At 38.9% G+C, this 21657-nt stretch overlaps 1 protein-coding gene across 1 annotated transcript in view; it reads right to left on the reverse strand.

Annotated features, from left to right (window-relative positions):
- Positions 1-21657, reverse strand: part of USP13 (ubiquitin specific peptidase 13) — a 119453-nt gene that overhangs the window by 15155 nt on the left and 82641 nt on the right. Inside the window, 6 exon segments of the mRNA XM_045502889.1 lie at positions 4297-4450; positions 6008-6174; positions 9017-9160; positions 12434-12460; positions 14077-14199; positions 16538-16626. Coding sequence (XP_045358845.1) covers positions 4297-4450; positions 6008-6174; positions 9017-9160; positions 12434-12460; positions 14077-14199; positions 16538-16626 — 704 coding nt within the window.

Here is a 21657-nt window from a genome sequence, read left to right on the forward strand (position 1 = left end):
CTCCACCAAGTCACCAACCCAAAAAGAGGTCCAAAGCAATGTTTTGGGAATGTAAACAACCTACCCCACACAGAATACACATCTCCCAAGGTGAACCTCTATGAGTTTAATGTAATTCTAACCAAATCCCTACAGAATGGCCAATTACAAGATCAGGAACTTTCCAAAATTCAGCAGTAACAATTTAGAAAACATAATGGGGAAAAATTATATTTAAAAATACATTAAAATTATATTCATAAGTAACAGAAAATGTAATTCTGAGAAGACACTAAACCACAAATACACAGGAAGTTTATGAAGAAAACCATATAGCTTTGCAGGGGTGGGCGAAGGGAGAGGTGAATTAAAAAAAAAAAAAAAAGGATAAATAGCAAGTTTCTGGCCAGAAAAACTCAATATTGTCGAGCTACCAGGTATTCCCAAGCTAATATGCAATATATGAAACTCTCATACAAATCAATAAAAAACAGATGAAAACCTCAATAAAAAATGGGAAAATGGACCAAAGGAAATGAGGAAGTGATTAACACAAGAAGAAAAACAACCAGCCAATAAAAATATGAAAACTAAGGGCAGTACTTAGCCTGACGGCACTGGTGCGAGGGACAGGGGAGCAAGAGAGTCACCAGAGCTGGCTTTTGGGGGCCAATGTAATAATCTGCATTAAAACCCCGAAAATACACAGTTTTGACTCAAAAACTTCACTTCTGAAATTTACCCTAAGGAAATAATCAAATAATTTTTAATAGAGAAAAAAGTAAGGGAGCACAGAAGAGAAAAAAACTTAAACATGGAACAAATGGTTACTATCTGGACAGTGACTGAAGGAGGTATTTGTTGTCCTTCTGTAAACAGAATTCGTCCTTTAAGACATGTATTATTTAAAAATAATTGCTAGTATCTTCTGGATGTAAAAATAACCCTATTATTTGAAACTCTTTCTACAACTGTCTTTTATTTATATAATGATTAGTTGGCCTAAAATCAGGTGTATAAATTATGGTACTACTGTACATGGGATATTATTGGCATACGTTCAACGATTTAGACTTACATATATGTACACACAGAGGGGAAAAGCAGGTTATAAACAGCATGTACAGAATGAATGTTTGCTTTTTTTATTGTGGTTGTTTTTAATTTTATTTATTTTGAGAGACAGAGCACACAAGTGGGGGAGGGACAGACAGAGAATGAGAATCCCAAGTAGGCACTGCACTGAGAGAGCCCACCCCCCATACCAACATGGGGTTCAATCCCACAAACTGTGATATCATGACCTGAGCTGAAATCAAGAGTCAGATGTTTAACCGACTGAGTCACTGAGACGTCCCATGAATGTTCTATTTTCATAAATATACATATTTATATTCATTTTTATACAGTTTCATAGAAAGGCCTAAAGAACACACACAAAATATTAATAGTGGTTATGACTGGGAAGTAGGATTGTAAGTAATTTTTACTTTCTTCTTTTTATATATCTGCACTTTCTCAAGTTGCTAAAATTATTAAATACCCTTTTTAATTATAAGAAAAATAATATAAATGTTAATATTTTTAAAAAAAGAAGTGACTGACTTTTAAAAAAAGAAGTGACTGACTTTTAAAAAAAGAAAGTGATTTGAGTTTGGGAGTGCTAATGCAGCTAAGTATAAGAAATCATCTTTTTCTTTTTTTATGATTTATGTGATAGAACACAAAACAGTACACTACCAATTCCTCCATCTGGCACTTAATGGAGACAGCAAAAACTTTATCTCCCAACATTCATTCATCCTTCATTCAATCATTCATTTTTATGATCACCTCCCATGGGCAAGGCAGATGGTGCTGGAAAGTCTACTTTAAAAACATCCGTTTTTCTTGAAAATCAGATACAAAACGCAATGGTTAAGTTAGGGTGGGTTATACTTCTTTGGCGTTTCATAATTAAAATTTTCACCTACTACTGCTTTTAGATGCAGTATATTCTACACCTGATTTCTCATGGTGCATCACTGTCTCCTTCCCCACCCTCACCCACAGGAGCCCTAAATTTGGGGGCAGTGAAGAATAAGACCACAGAGCTTGGCCCCAAGTGCCTGCAACTTAAAGATGCTTAAAAGCATCATCGTGACATCCCATTCAAGGATGAAACTCAAAACCAGCAGCACCAGGAGTACCTGCAGATCACTCCAAGTCAGTAAGCCCAGGGAGATGATGTGGCTGTTCCAGACCATTAATGACCATCTGTAAGAGAGTGACTGGTCCTTCCAAGCTCCATCAGAAAACAGGAAAACGTAAGGATCAGATTCTCCCTCTTTCTGCAGCCAAATATCTTGGCAGCTTTACAATGGCCCCATCTTGTGGTTTATTCCTTCCGTGAGGAGGACGTACCATCCCCAAAGAAAAATCCATTACAGAAAATCAAGGAAGCAGTGGACCGATAGATATGTAACATGTAATAAAATCCTGCTCATGAATTATTGAGTAACATCCATTAGTCACCGATTTCCAAAAAGTAATACAAGACTCTTAGAAGAATATGGAAGTTGGGAGAACTATATCTCATCCTTTTCTTACCCAGTCAGGATAACAACAGTTTCAGTGAAGAAATTCCTATTTTATATAAAAGAAGAAGAAAGTTTCCCTCCCACCATCTATCTCTAGAGGTAAATCAATATACACATTACAGATCCTGTAAGACCACTAATGCGTGGACCATTAATGAGAGCTACAGCTTTATTATTACAGGGAAAAATGCTGCTAATGTAAAATTAATTAAATCCAATTATTTTTTACTTGGTACTTTCTATGTGCTAGACACCATGAGCTTTATAAAAATAAAACAGCCTCTCCCTTCCACAAGCTCCCAAACAGGAGATGCAAATATTTACATAAATAATTTTATGTTGCAAGATGAATTTGAAACTTCCAATAACAAAAGAATAAACATTATGTTATAGAGGTTTCAGGCACAGGCTCTGGAGGCAGATTACCTGGATTGGAATTCTGATTCTATACCCATCACTAGCTAGCTATGTGACCTCGACAAGCTTAACCTTCTCTTCTACCTCATTTTTTTCATTTATAAAATGGATATAATAATGATATCTACCTCATAGGATTATTGTGAGGATTAGCTGTGGCACAAACGGAAGTATCATTAATATCAGTATAATTATTACTGGCATGAGATAAGGAAGCACTAATTATGAAGATCCTGGGAAAGCAGTCCCACGGAATAGAATCTGTGGCCAAGTTCTGAATAATGGTAAGGATTTTAGTGGGAAGTAATGGGAGAGAAGGGCATTTCACAATTAAGGACTAACCTGAGCAAAGGCCTAGAAGTAGGGAGAGTCGATGCCCTGAGTAAGCTGGTGTTGTGGCTACAGCAGCAAGGCTGCTGAGCTATATGTGGTGGGGGAAGGAGGTGTGCAAAAGAAATAATGCTGAGCAATGAGGCGCGCTGGCATCTGACTCAAGGAGGTGGTGACCACCAGGCTAATAAGACAACACTCTTCTAGAGGCAATGACAACTCAAGCAGGGCATCATAATGGTAAAGAACATGAGATTCTGGGTTTGAATTCTAGCTCCATCTCTTAAGAGCTGTGTGACTTGGGCAAGGACCTAATCTTTCTGTGCCTCTGTTTTCTCACATGTAAAATAGGTGTGTTGAAGATTAAATGAGGGTCTATATACCAAGTTCTTAGAACAAGTGCCTGGCACCTAGTGATACATATGTGTTTGCTATTAAAAGGTTGAATACTGTAGGACTGTTGATCTCAGAGCCGTGAGTTTGAGCCCCACACTGGGTGTAGAGATTACTAAAATAAATAAATAAATAAATAAACAAACTAACTTTAAAAAAAGTAGAATACTGGCCTCTTCCTCTTGATAGCTCTTCAGAAAATTATGAGCAGTTAGTATGGGCAATGACAGGGTCAAGGGTATAAGACTCCTTTTCAATTATTCAAAAAAATACTACCACGAAAGTAAATGCTCTCATTTGGACAAAAATTTCCACGGTCCATGAAAAAAATTTATCTAAAAGGAGTGACAAACTGACAGCAATCACTAAGCTTAAGCACACACAGTTCTAGGCAACACGACTCTTGAGTCTGTTCAAGACTTCATCAGATCACCACTGCCATGCAAAAATGGCAAAATGCACCATTTACGAGAAGACGGTACCTGTGTTGATTTTGGATGATGGCAAAGGTTTTAATGTGAGTTGGGGTGGGGGGGAGGAGGGCATGAGCCAATGGATGGTCACAATTGCTCAGACGATCCCTAAGGCAAGAACTTACTTCCAGATCCATCCTTGACTCTAGGTCCTTCAGGCTTGGCCTCAGAAATAATGTTTGCATTGGCGTTATTCTCCATCTCGATCACAAAGTCACTGTCCTCCTCAAACTCAGGGTGACTAAAGATCCAATCCAGGGCTCTTTCCAGGTTATTATTCTAATAAAATAAAACATTTTTACAATGAATGCAGTCCCAGGGCCTCATTATATCCTGCCCACTTGAACCAGGATGTCAAGCAGATAAGACAGGAGGCCTGAATTCATTAGTCCTAAGTGCTTCTGAGTGAGAAGCTCTGACCCTGCATATGAAATGCACATTTAGCTGGTATTCTCTGAGTCTCCCAACTGGGGTCTGTAATTGGATTCACCAGAAAACAGTTCTGAGCAGCAGACCAGCATTCCAAAGTCCGTATCAGTCTTAGCTCAGTGTTCCCACAGGCTAATGCTACTGGTGAGGTGCAGAATATCAGAGTATTGCCTATGTCTAAGAGCAGCCCTTTTTCAGGCCACAATAACTGCATGCACCACATTCACTATCAACTGTGTTTTCTGCAGAGCCATGCCAGGTAGAAGGGATGCCAATATGAGTACCATGTTAGTGCATCTTCTCCCTCAATGTCAGCAGAACTGTTGAAATTGCAGTAGAGACAAGATTAACGCCTTGATTAATGGTGACAGCATTGGATAGTTAGGTTATATTGTTTTAAACTGAACTCCATGAAGTTAAAAACAATTGACCATAAAAACATTTTCCTCTGTTTGTGATATCAATGGCAGGTTAAAGAATTTGTTTCAACATCATCAGAATCTCCAATGAAACACTCAGGCAGTAAAATAAGTGGGGCAAAGCAAGTACCCCGAATGAAAACTAACTCCAGTTGAGATATTTCAAGCATTTTAAAGGGAAACAGATTGTTCCAGCCACACCCCATGCATCAGTTGAGAACTGTTATATGACCTCAACAATGGACCCCAGCAGGCAACCAGTCAGGAAAGGTAAGAAAGAATCAGTAGCAGACATCCACTCAAAAATGGATATGGTGTGGCAAGGGAAGGTGGGTTGAAAAAAAAAAAAAAGTACTTTCCCTCAATATTAAACAGGTATCTGTACTATAAGAGGAAGACTTCTATGTACCCTCTAGTTGCATGGTCTCTTCTCTCCTGATAACATCAGAAGTTCATTAATGCCAGAAGCATCTTCTCTCTCCTCAGAGAGAAACAGAAATGGAAAATTCCAGAAGCCATTCAGTCTTCTCTGTGAGGACTTTTGATAGACACTTCTCCAAGGTCTTGGTCTCAGAAATGTAAAATTTCTCCTCAAGAACTGCCTTATTGAACACTGAATCTAATGCATCTTTCTCTGCTCTAAGGCCACAAGGAAGCTCCAAGTCAAATCTCAGACCCCTGCGAGTAATAAACACCAAGATGATACAGTTTCTTTAGGTTTGGTCATCTTGCCCTGGCTGCATTATCTCCCTATTTTTATTTTTTACTCCTTATTCTTAAACTGTCCATATAATTCCCCCCAATCATTTATTTTAGTTATATATATAATATATGCAAATATAATCTCTATGGGCCATGGTGGGGTACAGAGTGAGATGCACATGATTCCAAATGATCAAAGGACACTGGAAAGCCCAACGGCTACTGGCAGAAATACACATGACCTCCAATAAGTGGAGAGTATTCTCACACTGTCTCTCACGCTTACCGTGGCTCGTAGCGCCTGAATAGCCTGATTCCGATGGAATCCCATGGAAGTAATGATAGCTACAATTTCCTCCGGAGGTTGGTTATCCAATCCAGTAGCACCAAAAACAGAGGCCCCAGCAGAAGCCGCTCCTCCATAACCAGGCATGGTCAGTGGTTCCGCAAAATCTGGGGAAAATAATCATTCTCAGGTCTTTTCCTTTTTTTAGTCTTGAAATAAACAACATTTTAGAGCTAAGAAGGAAAAATACCTACGAAGTTATAATAATCAGGACAGTTGGTACTAGCATTAAGGATAAACATATAGATCAGCTAAAACAGAATTCAGAGAGTCCAAAAATAAACCCATAGATTTATGGTCAGTTGAGTTTTGACAAGACCACTCAATGGGGGAGGGCAGTCTTCTCAACAGATTGTGCTGGAACAACTGCATGTCCACATACAAAGAATGAAGATGGATCCCTACCTCAAGCTATATTCAAAGATTAACTCAAAATGGCTCCCTGACCTCAACGTTAGAGATCTTAGGATAGGCAATGGCTTCTTAGCTATGACAACAAGAACACAAGTAACAAAAGAAAAAACATAGAAAATTAGACTTCATCAAAATTGCAAACTTTTGTGCTTCAAAAAATACCATCAAGAAAGTGAAAACACTCACAGGATGAGAGAATATATTTGCAAATCATGTATATGGTAAGGTACTTGTATTGATTATGAAAATAACTCTTACTACTCAACAATAAAAAGACAAATAATTTCATTAAAAATGGGCAAAAGTTGGGCTGCCTGGGTGGCTCAGTCAATTGAGTGTCAGATTCTTGATTTTGGCTCAGGTCATGATCTCATAATCAAGATCAAGCCTCATGTCGTGGAGCCCGCTTAAGAGTGTTTCTCTCCCTCTGCCCCTCCCCCACTTGCACACACACATGCTTGCACAAGTGCTCTCTCTCTCTCTCAAAAAAAAAAAAATGGGCAAAAGATTGGATAGACATTTCTCCAAAGAGACTTAAATTACCCACAAGGACATCAAAAGATGCTCTACCTCATTAATCATTAGGGAAATGCACATCAATATCACAATGAGCTACCACTTTCACATCCACTGGAATGGCTATAATAAAAACAATAATAACAAGTGTTGGTGAGGATATGGAGAAATTGGAACCCTCATACATTGGTGGTAGAATGTAAAGCAATACAGCCTGATTGTTGAAAAACCTGCACTTTTATGTTATGGAGATGGCTTCTTTCCTTCAGTCTTATGAAATAACCTGTGCTAGCTTCACACTTTTCTTCTATGGCTTCCTCACCTCTCCCAGACTTCATAGACTGAAGAGAGGGAGAGCCTTGCTCTAGACTAGGTTTTGGTTCAAGGGAATGTTGTGGCTGGTTTGATCTTGTGTCTAAACCACTAAAACTTTCTCCAAATCAGCAATAAACCTGCTGTGTGTTCTCATCACTGGTGTGTTCAATGGAGTAGCACTTTTCATTTCCGTGGAAGAATTTTTGCTTTGCCTTCACAACTTGGCTAACTGTTTGGTGTAAGAGGCCTAGCTTTTGGCCTCTCTGTTTTCAATACGCTTTCCTCTCTAACCTGAATCATTCCTGGCTTCTAAGTTAAAGTGAGAGATGTGTGACTCTTCCTTTCACTTGGACACTTAGAGGCCAGCATAGAGTTATTAGCTGGCCTAACTTCAATATTGTTGTGTCTCAGGGAATAGGGAGGCCCAAGAAGAGGGACAAAGACAGGGGAATGGTTGGTCGGTGGAGCAGTCAGAACACACACATCTGTGGATTAAGTTTGCTATCTTATGGGTGAAATTTGTGGTACCCCAAAACAGTTACAACAGTAACATCAAAGATCACTGATCACAGATCACATAATAGAATAATAATGGAAAAGTGTGAAATATTGTGAGAATTACCAGAAACGTGACACAGAGACACGCAGTTAGCAAATATTGTTAGAAAAGTGGCACCAATAGACTTGCTCAACACAGAGTTGCCACCGACCTTCTGTTTGTAGAAAGTACAATATCTGCAAAGTGCAATCAGATGAAGTGCAGTAAAATGAGATATGCCTATATTTCTAACTAAGAAATGATAAGGACTTGAAATAGAAAACTGTGCATGAAGAAATGGGGGTTGTTTAGTTAGCTTTCACTTCTGTCTACTTTATCAAGGTATAATTCACACACCCTATAATTCACCCACTTGAAGTGTACACCGAGTGGTTTTCAGTAAACAATATTTCCCACTCAACAGACTACAGTATAGTGTAAACATACTATATATACTTTTATATACACTGAAAACTAAAAAATCCATTTGATTCACTTTATTGTGGTGGTCTGGAACTCAACCTACAACATCTCTCTGACATATGCCTGTATGTCCCACATCTTTCCACTGGTCTTTTTGCCACTGAATTACATACTTTAAAAGGTGAATTATGGGATGCCTAGATGGCTTAGTTGGTTGAGCATCCGACTTCAGCTCAGGTCACGATCTCACGATTCGTGGGTTCAAGCCCTGCATCAGGCTCTGTGGCGACAGCTCAGAGCCTGGAGCCTGCCTCAGATTCTGTGTCTCCCAATCTCTCTCTGCCCCTCCCCCACTCACATTCTGTCTCTGTCTCCCAAAAACAAATAAACATTTTTTAAAAGGTGAAAATAAATAAATAAGTAAATAAATAAAGTACTCACTAAAAAAAAAAGGTGAATTATATCTCAGTAAAGCTATCATTTAAAAAAACAGAGAGAGTGAGAGTAAAGATTAACACTGTGACTCTGCTCCACAGGCAAAGTGCCACCTCACTGAAGCAGAAAAAAAAGTGACCTAAAAAGTTAAATTATGAGGGGCAGGAAAAAGTGAGCTAAGAAGCTAAATCATGAGCTAAAAAGTCATTTTCTGGGACACATTCAGAGGACATGTTAGTATCTCCATGGCTTAGCAACACTGAAAATCTCATCAGACTCCAAAGCTATTCCCCTTTCCAACCACTGACCTGGCTCTTCCATGTGAACAATGATCCAGTTGAAGGCCACTTCAGCTCCCATATTTCCAGTAAAGTACACAGCCTTCCGACACGCTTCTAGAGGGAAACCCATCTCGGCCAGCTGCATCACTGATGACTCATCAATGTCTGAAGCTATGGGGCACAACAGAATATTCTGGTGTAAAAATGTAAACTCTCTTCTGGTCTTAGCTTCTCCTCACCCACTATCCACATGCTATCCAAACAAAGTGCTATTTTTTTGGTGGTTTAACTTTGTTTTGTTGTGTTTTGAGTCATCCAAATATTTAGCTATTTGAGCTGAGTTTGTATCTGACCTAAATAGGAACGATGTTAATTACCTGGACAGCCCAAGCACGGAAAAACAATTCCCTAATTTCATAAGGGGAGATTTGGTATATTCCCAGAACCATTTCAACCTCTCAGATTATCTCAAGACCTTTCCTATAGCAGTTCTTCTATGACTGAAATCTGAAGAGAAAAGAATTATCTACAGGCCTAAAAGCCTATTCTTTAAATCCCATAGGAAATTATACCAGGCCTTTAGGAAAAATATATGTATTTTATATATACCAGGTCAAAGGAAATCAGCTCTGGGGAAATGGAGAGCCCAAATGTTAAGTAGAAAAGACAGAATATGTTCTGTAATGGTATACATTTAAGATTTTGAAAGAGATAGCTTTTATAAACCTAACTTGGGCTTGGACACAGAGCATTTTCTTTTCTTTTCTTTTCATAATAATAGATAGATGTTGGTGGAGATGTGTGTGCATACATATGTGTGTGTGTGTGTGTGTCCATGTGTATACATAGAAGCACACGTCTGTATATGTATAATGTACAAAAATATATATTAAAACCTACAGGCATGTGTATCTATATATATGTACATGTACACACATACACACATAAATACATGCATGTATAATGCATACATGTATATAGGCCAATAAATTTTTTGTATATACTTTTGCACATGTATATACATGTTTATATATATACACATACATGCATGCATAAGTGCACAAATAAACACCTACATAGTGCTCTCAAATTATCCAACAACTAGGGGGGAAGAGGAGCACAAAATATATCCCTCATGTTTTCCATGTCGTGACGTCTCTACTGAAAATTCTGCCAAAGGCAGCAATTAGTAGAACATAGTAGTAGTAGAACTGAGGATGAGAGATATCTTTTCTATAAAAATTATATCCAAAATGTATTTATCATACAAGGAAGACAAACAGAACATCCTATCAAGACCAAATTTTAAGAAAGCAATGATTTAGGACAACAGTGGCTCCCAAGTTGTGTTGTATGGTGGCCTTGTGTTCCAAGAGAGATGTCATTATTGAACCACAAAACAAGGGGTTTCCATGGCCAAATTAGTTTTAAAATCTACATTCTCTATTCTCCCCTTAGAAATTCACAAGGTTCATCAGCATAGTGAAGACTCAAACATCCTGTAATAAAGACTCCTACAGTAAAGAAACTAGGAAACTCTACAGGATACCTTTCAACATCTTGTAAGACTCTAATGTTCCCTACAATGCAGTTTAAGAAGCGCAGCTCAATAAATGGTGTATGTATGTCTATAATAACATATTAGATTGAAAGCGTTTAATTCCATTTTTGTGAAAACTTAAGTGAGCCAGGCATGGGTCAAGGACAGGGGAAGGATATGTGCCAAGAGTTAACAGTGATTATAGATGGGCGATGAAACCATAGATGGCTCCTACTGATAATTCATAATTTATAAATACCTTTTACTCTCATAATAAGAAAATAATCAAAGTTATTCTTTTTAAAAATCTGAGAAAGGAAGGATGCAAATGTTAAACAATCCCAGATCACTCTATTTCTCCTGTTGAGTACAGGTAATTGCTGATAAGACGGCAGGCTCAGATCTAGGAGGAAATCAATGGCCAAACCATTAACACTGGAAAATGGCTGAGTGCTTCCAATCAGAGACAGACTCCTCTGGCAGTTAGGTCCAACCACCCATCACCTCCCCTGGGGCAAAAGTCTTGCAAGGACAGCTCTCTGAAGGATCTGGAGCAGCCAGCAAACCTCTCACATTCCAGAAAAGGTCAAGTGGCATGAAAAGCACATTTGACTCCTAGATCTGGTTCTGGTCCCAGCTCTTCAGTCTCTGAAGTTTTCTGGGTCTTAATTTTATACTCTGTAAAAGGTTACCTGCCCTGCCCTTCTTACTGTGAAAATCAAATAAGAACCTGGATTTTGTATGAATAGTAAAACTATTTATCATTGGGGCGCCTGGGTGGCGCAGTCAGTTAAGCGTCCGACTTCAGCCAGGTCACCATCTCGCGGTCCGTGAGTTCGAGCCCCGCGTCGGGCTCTGGGCTGATGGCTCAGAGCCTGGAGCCTGTTTCCGATTCTGTGTCTCCCTCTCTCTCTGCCCCTCCCCCGTTCATGCTCTGTCTCTCTCTGTCCCAAAAATAAATAAACGTTGAAAAAAAAAAATTAAAAAAAAAAAACTAACATTGGAAGAATTTATGAAATAATAAATGCAATATAACTCATGGTAACCATTCAAAAGTAGTAACAGCCATTGTTATTGTTATAGATTATGCACAGAGACAATGGCTTTCCCAAGACCCTCGCTGACCCTAATAGCTTCTTCTAGCAAAGAGCAAATCGTAATTGACCAAGGAAAAGAAATGTGGAGGTCTAAGCCACATGATCAATCATTTGCAAAATACATGAACTTCTAAATGAACAAAAGTTTGTCTCCAGGAGGGCTTTGTAGACAAAAAGATTGAGAGTATTTAGTGTTAAACATTCCTTCTTCCTCCTAATTAATCTCTAAATATTCATTATAAATAGTTTATTATGTTCTTTTCAGAAAACCAAGAGTACCAATTCCCACAGGATTAAGGAACTAAAAGTCTACAAAATTAACACAATCCAATGAAACTAATAACCTTTAGAGTATTAATTAATACAGCCATGTCGTGTCCAACAGCAGGAGTGGAAAAAATGCTGGGCCACAGTGCCATCATTGCTCTAGAGCCCTACTCATGGCCAGAGTGGGAAGAAATGGCATCATTAGCCCACCTTCACACCTGAGGAAACTGAGGCTCAGAGAAGTTAAGTAAATTTTTCTAGGTTGCACAGTCATAAATGGCAGGGCCAGGTTTCCAATCCGGGGCTGGTTGGCTTTCATGCTGATGATCACTCTTCTGAGCTACAGAGCCATTTAATCACCATGTAACTGGTTTACATTTACTGGTAACTCAACTTGCAGATGAAGAATCATTCCTACCCAGGAAAAAGCTACACACATACACATGTAGAGAACAATGCCCCTTTATTGAATTCCCAAATATAAATGTCAGACCCATGACAACTGTAGGACAACTGAGAAAAATTTCGAAAGATACATACGGTCTATCAGTTGGTTCATCAGGCGATCTGGAAATTAAAGGAGAGGGAAGAAATGAGACCAAAGCATGGCAAAGAGTTTTAGAGAAAAAAAAAAGAATTCATGCAGGGCACTCTCTAATCCCTCAACCCCGAGGGATTCCACACTGTTGTCAACCACTCAGCTCCCCCCAACACATACCACCAAGTCTGTACAATATGAAATCATCACAGTAGGGAGTGAAAATAAACAAGGTTTCAGGCATTTCAATCAGATAAAACATGATGCTCTGGTTATCACCTTAATGAACGAAATGATTTATCTCCCTGTATTTCTAAGAACTCTATATAATTACAAACTAAGGATTCTGTTAGAAACATCAGAGAAAGCAGGAGCAGTTCTAATGAACTATAAACCATCTTGTATTTCTCTGATGCTCACACGGACCTCTGCTCTCTGGCCCCTTGAATGGACCACCTATGCCACATAACAGAGTGTGCCACGTAGAGTTCCATTCCCTACTTTCCATACTCTACAATTTAGCATTTGCCTTAGCACTAGAGAATAATGGAACATAGATGCCTATCTTGAATATGATCTTGCTCCTTCTGGATTCACCTTACCCTTCTTTGGCACCTGAACTTGGTCACCAATAATATTCAATGCTCAACTAATGAAAAACCTTTGGTAGAGGGGCCCAGAGTGCTCTATCACTATTAATTCACCTAATTAACTGATTAAAAAGGTGAACAGCAAATAGATAGGTGAGCAAATGAAACCACAACGCAACCGATTTCATCAGTAACCGAGCTAACAATAAAACCAAGATTTTTTGCCACTGTCCTCAGATCCACAAAGATGAAGCAATTATTTTCTGTATGTCCTTTTCCCTTAAAAAGTTAAGTATTCTAGGGGTGCCTGGGTGGCTCAGTTGGTTGGCATCTGACTTCGGCTCAGGTCATGATCTCACAGTTCATGAGTTCGAGCCCTGCTTTGGGCTCTGTGCTGACAGCTCTGAGCTCAGAGCCTGCTTTGGATTCTGTGTTTCTCTCGCTCTCTCTGCCCCTTCCCCGCTCATGCTCTCTGTCTCTGTCTCTGTCTCTCTCTCTCAATAATAAACATTAAAAAAATTTTTTTTAAGTTAAGTATTTCTAAATAAAAATTTAGTCTTCACAGAGCCAACTGCTCCCTTGTATGAAACAATGACTAAGCTGGGGAGGTAAAATGTGGTCAAGATTTTTAAAACCAACATGCACTATAGAACTTCCCCTTCTGGCTGTCCAACCATACTCCCAAGAGCGCACAGCTCCTCAAAACTAAAAGCCTACTGAAAACACACTCCTTATCTTCCCTACAGGTCCGTTTGGGGGAAGAAGAGGCAGAGGAAGCCAGAGGCAACATAACCTAAAAACTGTTTGGAGATTTGCTGCCCTCTGTTGCCAGTGATTTCTGCAGGTCCATTTCATTTACTCATCATGGGTCTATGCCTCCTCCCATGACTAATTTAAGTTTACTGTTGCAGCCAGGCCTCCTACTGTATGTCTGTGGTGGGTTAAACACAGGAAAATGGCCAAGGGACAACGGAGTGGTGGAAGAGAAGAGACTCTTCATCATCGGGTGGGGCAGGGAGACAGTGAGAGAACATCCTCCTGACAGAAGATGGTACCTTTTGAGTCATCAGGAATGACGATAGGGGGGCTGATGTCCGGAAGTTCCTCCTCTCCTGGCTGTAACCCCCTGGCTCGGAGATGGTTGATATCAAGTAGGTCTGGCATGTCAATAGAAACATCTGCAAAATTAGAGAGATTACATTCACCAACTCTCCAAAAACCCACAATCACCCCCTAAAACCAGCACCCCTAACTCTTATGTACATGTGTCTAAGCAGAGCTAAGGGATGCTGTTCAGTTCCCTGGAGTAGATCACTAGACCAGTAAACTCACTGAGACTAGTTAGATTTAATGGAGAAGCAGAGGGAAAGTACAGAACATTTCACACTGAACAAGCAAGAGGTTGTAAACTGGGAACCCAAAGACTATTTGTGGCCCAGACAATTTCTTTTTAATGTTTTTAAAATGTTGGCAACAGATTCCAATTTTTAAATCAGAAGATTTCATTTAAATATCCCTATTTCCAGCTTATTTTGAAAAACAGAAAGCTATAGCATATTCTCAAATGGTAATAACTGCCTGGGTCTAATTTTCAGCTTCCACTCTAGACAATATGTGCCCTAGAGCCTATCACAGACCCCACTGCTGCCTACTGATCCTGAGCATCATATTTGTGCTATTCTGATTCTTCTGGTAAAGACATGTTTTTCTAAGCCATGTCTTTATCCAAAGTGGAAATACCCAAGAAAGACCAAGAAAGCCAGGCTACACATTTCTTATATCCAATGTACTTCTTTCATTTACATTAATCCCTGTGCTTGTTAGGCATTTGAGTTTGCAGCCCCTAGATTATGCCTTTTCTCAGATCATGACAGGCACTGCGATCATTCTAACCAAGGTAATAAAGAATGAAGTTTTAAAGACATAAAATTGAATCTCAAGTGTATTAGGCTTGGGGTTTTTTTTTTTAACTGCTCAGGTCAGTTGTTATTGTGCTGACTTGCCTAAATACAAAATTTATTAGTCTAAAAGTCTGCTGAGATTTAGTGTTATATTCAGTTATGACAATAATGAAAAATGGGTCCCAATGTTGGTGTGGGATAGGTCTCTTGGGCTAGCACACAGAACCTGAAAATACTATCCCCAAAACTAGCTATGATGTCAGATAAATAAATCCTATTTTAAAACAACAAACCAGAGAAAAAGCTTAGTTAAAAAAATTTTTTTCAATCTCAGGGGATAGCAAAAACAAACATAATGTCCGACAAAGTCAATACAGTTGTTCCTCAACAGAAAAATTCAGGTTCATTAAAGCTTTGAGGCGCCTTTAAATTCAGCAAGTCTATGAAATCTGATCTGAATTTTTACAGAAAATCCAATGACAAAGAAAAATAAGAAAGCTGTTTCCAAAGCAGTTAAAAGCCTTTAGAAGAAAGCAGTTTTCTCTCTCAGGTACTTCTCAGGTCCACAGAGGAAAGGCTGAGTGATGATCATCCTGCCCACAAAATCATTCCACCAGGAAAATCGAAGATGTGCTGCAGAATCAGTCACGGCCCTGCACAAGGTCACGTGGCAAGCAAGTGCCATGTCAATGGAGTGCTAGAGGTTCTGGGGAAATCCGTCCTGCTGATTTTACATTCTTTCTACCTACCCCCTTCAGATGAGCAGATGAGTGCTTAATTAACCAGTATAAGACCTGACTTATTTTTTAAGCCCTCAAAACCAGAAAATCTTTAAGACTGGCAAGCAGCCTGAGCTACCTGCTTGAGAAATGACAAAGAGTAAAACTGTCCATCCGGCACTGAAGACAGCCTAGTAACACCTTGATGTTGGATCATGACGATGGAGAAAATGTTCTCATACATTGTCTAGAAAACTAACCTCTGACAAAGGCTTCTGAAATTAGCAAGAAAAAAACCCAAGTAAGGCAAAAATCAAATCCCTTTTTTGACTATTTAATGCAACTGACTATACTCATTTTGTTATTAATAAAATTTGTATGATTTAAGTGACTGTTCTCAGCCACACCTGCCTACTTTAGAGGCAGAGGAGAAATAATAAGAGGAGCATGTACCTTCAATTACCTGCACCTCCAAGTGTGGTCTCTGGACCAGCAGCACCAGCAGCATCAGTATCACCGGGAAGCTTGTTAGAAATAAAGAATCCCAGGCCCCACCCCAGACCTGCTGAATTAGCACCTGCATTTTGCCAAGATCCCAGATAATTTGTGTGCATGTTAAAGTTTGGAAAGCATGGTTTATTTGATAATGTGGAGATGTCATTTTCACTCTCAGAATCCAGTCATCCCAGAACGCATCATTACAGGGGTGGGCAGCATGTGATAGTTTTTATTATGAGTGCAAATCATATACTGTGACTCAAAAGAGAAAGGTGAGGACAATGGAAAAAGAACGAAATGGAACTATTTCTGACAGCCAACCACATGGGCCCTTTCACACGCCATTTTTTTAATGGCTAATTTGATGTTTCAAGCAAAAGCATGCAAAAGATACCTACCAAATTTTTTGGGAACCCAGTCAAGACCAAAAGTGAACTTCTTTATCTGCACTACCAAGTATTCAGGGAATGAGGCAAAGCGAGATGTTCTGGGAAACACAAGGGGATTAGATCAATGAAACAAGGCAATCAGAATCATGATTATAGTTCATGAAGCATCCAAAGCTTTGTCTGAGGCACACCTGGCAGTTCCAGTGACTGCACTGAGAAGGAAGGACACTCAAACAGACACAAGCGGACACACACTCACCCGCAACCAGTCATTCTTCCTGGCCTTTTCCCAAGGAGAAAATGTTTAACGGAGGAGAATGTTGTCCTTAGAGAGTGATTTGGAGCATGGTGCAAAATTACACTTTTATTTTGCTGTGGCATTTTGTATTTCTGAAAAGTACTTTTCAACTGTAGACATCTTTTTCTAAAACCCTTGCTAGAATTTAGTACAGTTTTTAGTACCCCTGAAAAACGCAGAGGTTAGGGGTGCTGAACCCCCCATGGAATCAAAAATCCACATATAACTTTTGACTCCCAAAAAACTTTACTAATAGTCTACTGTTGACCAGAAACCTTACCAATACCATAGAGTCAATTAAACATATTTTATGTTATATGCATCATATACTGTATTCTTACCGTATAAATACGCTAGAGAAAATATAACACTGTACTGTAAAAAACCCACTGGACCCACACAGTTCAAACCCATGTTGTTCAAGGACCAACTGTGTGTGTGTCTGTGTGTGTGTGTCTGTGTGCGTGTGTGTGTGTATTATCTGCAGGATAATACATGCATGTACTACATGTTTGTATGTGGGGTTTGAAAAGCTTCACAAGTTGGGGCGGCTAGGTGGCTCAGTCGGTTAAGTGTCTGACTTCGGCTCAGGTCATAATCTTATAGTTTGTGGGTTCGAGCGCCATACTGGGCTCTGTGCTCACAGCTAGGATCCAGAAGCCTGCTTCAGATTGTGTGTCTCCCTCTCTCTCTGCCCGTCCCCCACTCACACTTTGTCTCTGTCTCTCAAAAAAAGTGAATAAACATTAAAAAAAAATAAGAAGAAAAAAGAGAAACAGAAAAAAAATAAAAGCTCCACAAGCAATCCTGACATACCCCCAATCTCTGCTCCCACAGAGAATCACTATCTTACAGCACAAAGTTGACATAAGGAGGGTTTATTGAAACTTTGGTTGAGGTTGACTACTGAAAATGCCAACACCTCATTAAAATACTACTGTATCTAAAATCCATGATCATGTGAATCCTAAATATATATAAATATATACATAATGAGATAAGCATCTAAAATATCTAAATCTGACCTTACATTTTTAAATTAATACATATGGTCAATATCTCGAGTTTCCCTTCAAACTTTCAGGAATTGTCTAGACTTTAGTTTGACAATTTCATGCAGACTATTTACCTACTATACCAAATTCAAGCCCCAGTTCCAGCTCATTCTCTCCACATTTATCACCTTGTTTATAACAACCATTTCTATGTGAGTGTCAATGTGGAAATAGTAGGTTATGTAAAAAAGAAAATAAGCTGTAGACAGATACTATGTCTTAAAATGAAAGATTCTCGAACACCGTCCCCACAAACTCTACTTTTCATATCTAAGTCATTGCCTTCTACCTGGAATGCAGTGGGCCCAGAATTCAGAAAGCAAATACAAATGCATTGCTGCCCCCTAGTGTAGAAGAAAAGCCATAGTACAGGGACAAAACACTACCCAAAAATGGGTCAAAATGATGTGGATTTGGGTATAGAATATGCCACTTAATTCACTCCAATGTGGACAAATCACTGACCCTCCCTGAGGCTCCATTTTCACATCTACAAAACAGATTTCTTAATCATATCTACTTGCCAGGACTATGCAATGTTCATAAAATGATGTGAAAGCACTTGGCACACTAGAACATATACTATGTATACCCAGGGAATTAGCACGATTATTTTGTCATAAAAGAGCTAGAATCCATGGCATTGAACACTGACTTGGTCTATCACTGACCTGTTTTTTGCCCCAAGCAAGTCACTTAACCTCTCCGTATCTCAAATTCTCCAACACAAGGATGGTAGAAGGGTCCAGGCAATAATGTAAGGGAGTTCTTTAAAAAACAGGAACTTAACGATCCTAAGGAACTTATCTATTATTACCCTGGTTCATTCTCCAGAAACTGTAATATTATCTCTAATTAGGCTTCCTACCTTCTGAGAAGCAGTAATAAACATCATTCTTACTCCAATATAGCCAAGTCCTAATTTCACCAAAATCCAACCAACTCCAGCTGCAGTATTTTCAACTAATGTAAAAATGTCACCTCTCTGACCTCTTCTTCTTACCACATCAACTTAAAAGCTGGAAAATATGTAATAGTGAGATCAGCCAAAAGTCATCAGTATATCAGTTATTTCCAAAATGTGGTCGAAAAGCCCCAAGACTCTAAAAATTGCTCTGTGGTCAGTATCTGGGTGAGTAAATCAGCTGGTGATACCATGGGCAATGCAGGGAACTGGAGGCTGGGGTGTGGTGGGAGAGGGGTGGATAATTTAACACATCCCTTTGTTATGGGTAACTAACTACCAACCTAAGAGTACCAGAAATCAGATTAGATGAGCCCACATTATATTTACCCTGTTAGGTAAACATGCTATATATTATATTCATCTTTGTAGCCTGTAGAGGGTCTCAAATTGAATCACACAGTAACTGCTCAATATTTATCTGTTCAAAATAATCTCAAAATCAGTAATGTGCATTCATTAATTGCAGGTTTGGGACATCAAGTTTGTTAGTTAAATCTAGCAAAAAGTGTAAATTATGCACCACTTACTCTTTTATTCCTAAAATTAATTCCTGGAAATTAAAATTTTTCCTGAAAGACCATTAGACTGTAAACCATTCAAAAAGATCTAGGTAGACACACAGCAAATTTACCTCAAAAAACTGCTATGGGGACTAAATCACTTAGTATACAAAGTGCTTAGAATTGTGCCTGACAACACTGTTGCACTGTCTACTGACAACCTATTATCATCATTTAAAGTATATCAATTGTTTGCCAATCATAATCAAGGCAAAAACACTATGAAAGCCTTAATAAGAAAATATATAAGCTGTCCTTCTCTGTGAAATTAATATTGTCCACTGTATTGAAAACCTGGCAACTAAAAAAATACAATTCTATTTTTTCCATTGAATATGTTGAAAATATGACAATTAATCAACCACAGTCCAACTGTATAACCTAAGGCAAGAAAAAAAAAGGAAAGGAAAGATAAAAACAACGGTAATAGTAATTACAGCATGTGAGGCACTATACAAAGCACTCTGCATAGTTTATCTTGCCTTAACCTTCACCCCAACCCTAGGAAGAAACTATTATTATCCTGGTTTACAGATAAGGAAACAGGAGCTTAGGGAGATGAAGTCACTTGGCCAAGGTCACATATCAGTAAGTTCTACACTGGGGATTAAACACTGCCTGTCCATTCAAAGCTTGCACTCTGCAATCCTACACTGTACCTTCCTCTTCATAAATGATAAAAGTCCACACAAAATCTCTCCCTATTGACCCTTCCCCTGTGAGCTGCTTAAAGGCAGGAACTAGGTCTTGTTCAACTCACTGCCTAGAATATTCCAGGTGAACAATAATACTTGCTAGGTGAATGAAATGTCCAAACACTAATATTCTTCCCAGAGACTGTTCAGAACTATTTGAAGAAAGAGTCTTTATTCTGGTCTATACTGACTGAAGATCTACAAAAAGGACATTTTTTTGCCTCTTCCTGGTCTTTCAGTGTCTGGGTCTAACACAAGAAAAATTCAAGACCCTAAACTAACATAAGGAGATCGTGTCTATATTGCTAGAAATAAGAAAAAGAAAAAAAAACTTTTAGGAATCTCCTGAACTGTGTCTCCCAAAACTAATACTTAAACATGATAAGGCATAATAAGGAATATGCAAGGCTTTGTATAAGGGTTATAAGGATATAAGCAGATACGAAATGATAAGGGAAATTGGATACTATGTAACAGAGGAATTAAGAGTTTAAACTTTGAACTCAATAGATCTGAATGAATTCCAGGTCTGCCACTTACTGGCCAATTATTTCTCCTTTTATCTCCTCATCCATAAAATGGGGAGAATGGCACCCACTTCACAGTAGTACCAAGAGGATTAAATGACAATTGATGGTAAGTGCTTAACACATGACCTGGAATAATAAATGGACCAAAAAATGGTAGCTGCTTTATTAACCTAACATTGTCTTCTCCTTTTCCACAAAGACCAGTTTTCAATTATTAACAACTGGATACATCCAGTATTAATTTTTTTCATATACATAAAAGAATGAGAGCATGTATGTATGTAAAAGACAGAGAAAAGGAATAAACATGTTTAATATCTACTGTCAAGGATTAGAGAAAGCAGAAACCCCTCCTCTAGAGAGTTATGTTAGCACTGCCTACAACTAAATATTTTGTAGCGCTTGAGGAAAAAACCAGGTAAGCAAGCATCATTCCTCCATTACAGATGCAAGAAGGACACTGGGTGGTGACTGTGCCCTGGGATAGAACATAGGCTGGGAAGTGGACACAGGAGAAGGATCTAGATCTCCTGATCACTCACCCTGGGGTGAGAGCCTCTGTCTCTGGAAAGCTAATGCCTCCCAACTCCATTTTAACGATGGGCCTTTTCCAAGTGATAAGAAGGCTCCTTTCTGCAGGCCCAGAGAGTGTGTCACACCTTGCACTTCTAAGACACAAGGCTACTTTTCTGAAGAACAGAAAAGGGTAGCCAAGCAGACAGGTATACGAAGAACAACTCTGCAGCTTACATCTGATGCTGGAGACTTTCTAGGTGGCCAGGTCCCCTGATCACTTCTATATCCCATACATAAACAGAATTAAAGCGCAAAGAGAGAAGGATAACCGTTTGAGAAATCTTCCACCTACTGTCAATAATTAAAGCAAAACAAAACAAAATAAAATAAAATCATTATGTTGTATACCTTAAACTTACACAGTGTTATTATATCTCAATATATATCTATATATGTCAATATCTCAATAATGTCAATGATATCTCAATAAAGCTGGAGGAAAAATAAT

The sequence above is a fragment of the Leopardus geoffroyi genome, chromosome C2 (genome assembly GCF_018350155.1).
Source record: "Leopardus geoffroyi isolate Oge1 chromosome C2, O.geoffroyi_Oge1_pat1.0, whole genome shotgun sequence".
Lineage (NCBI taxonomy): Eukaryota > Metazoa > Chordata > Mammalia > Carnivora > Felidae > Leopardus > Leopardus geoffroyi.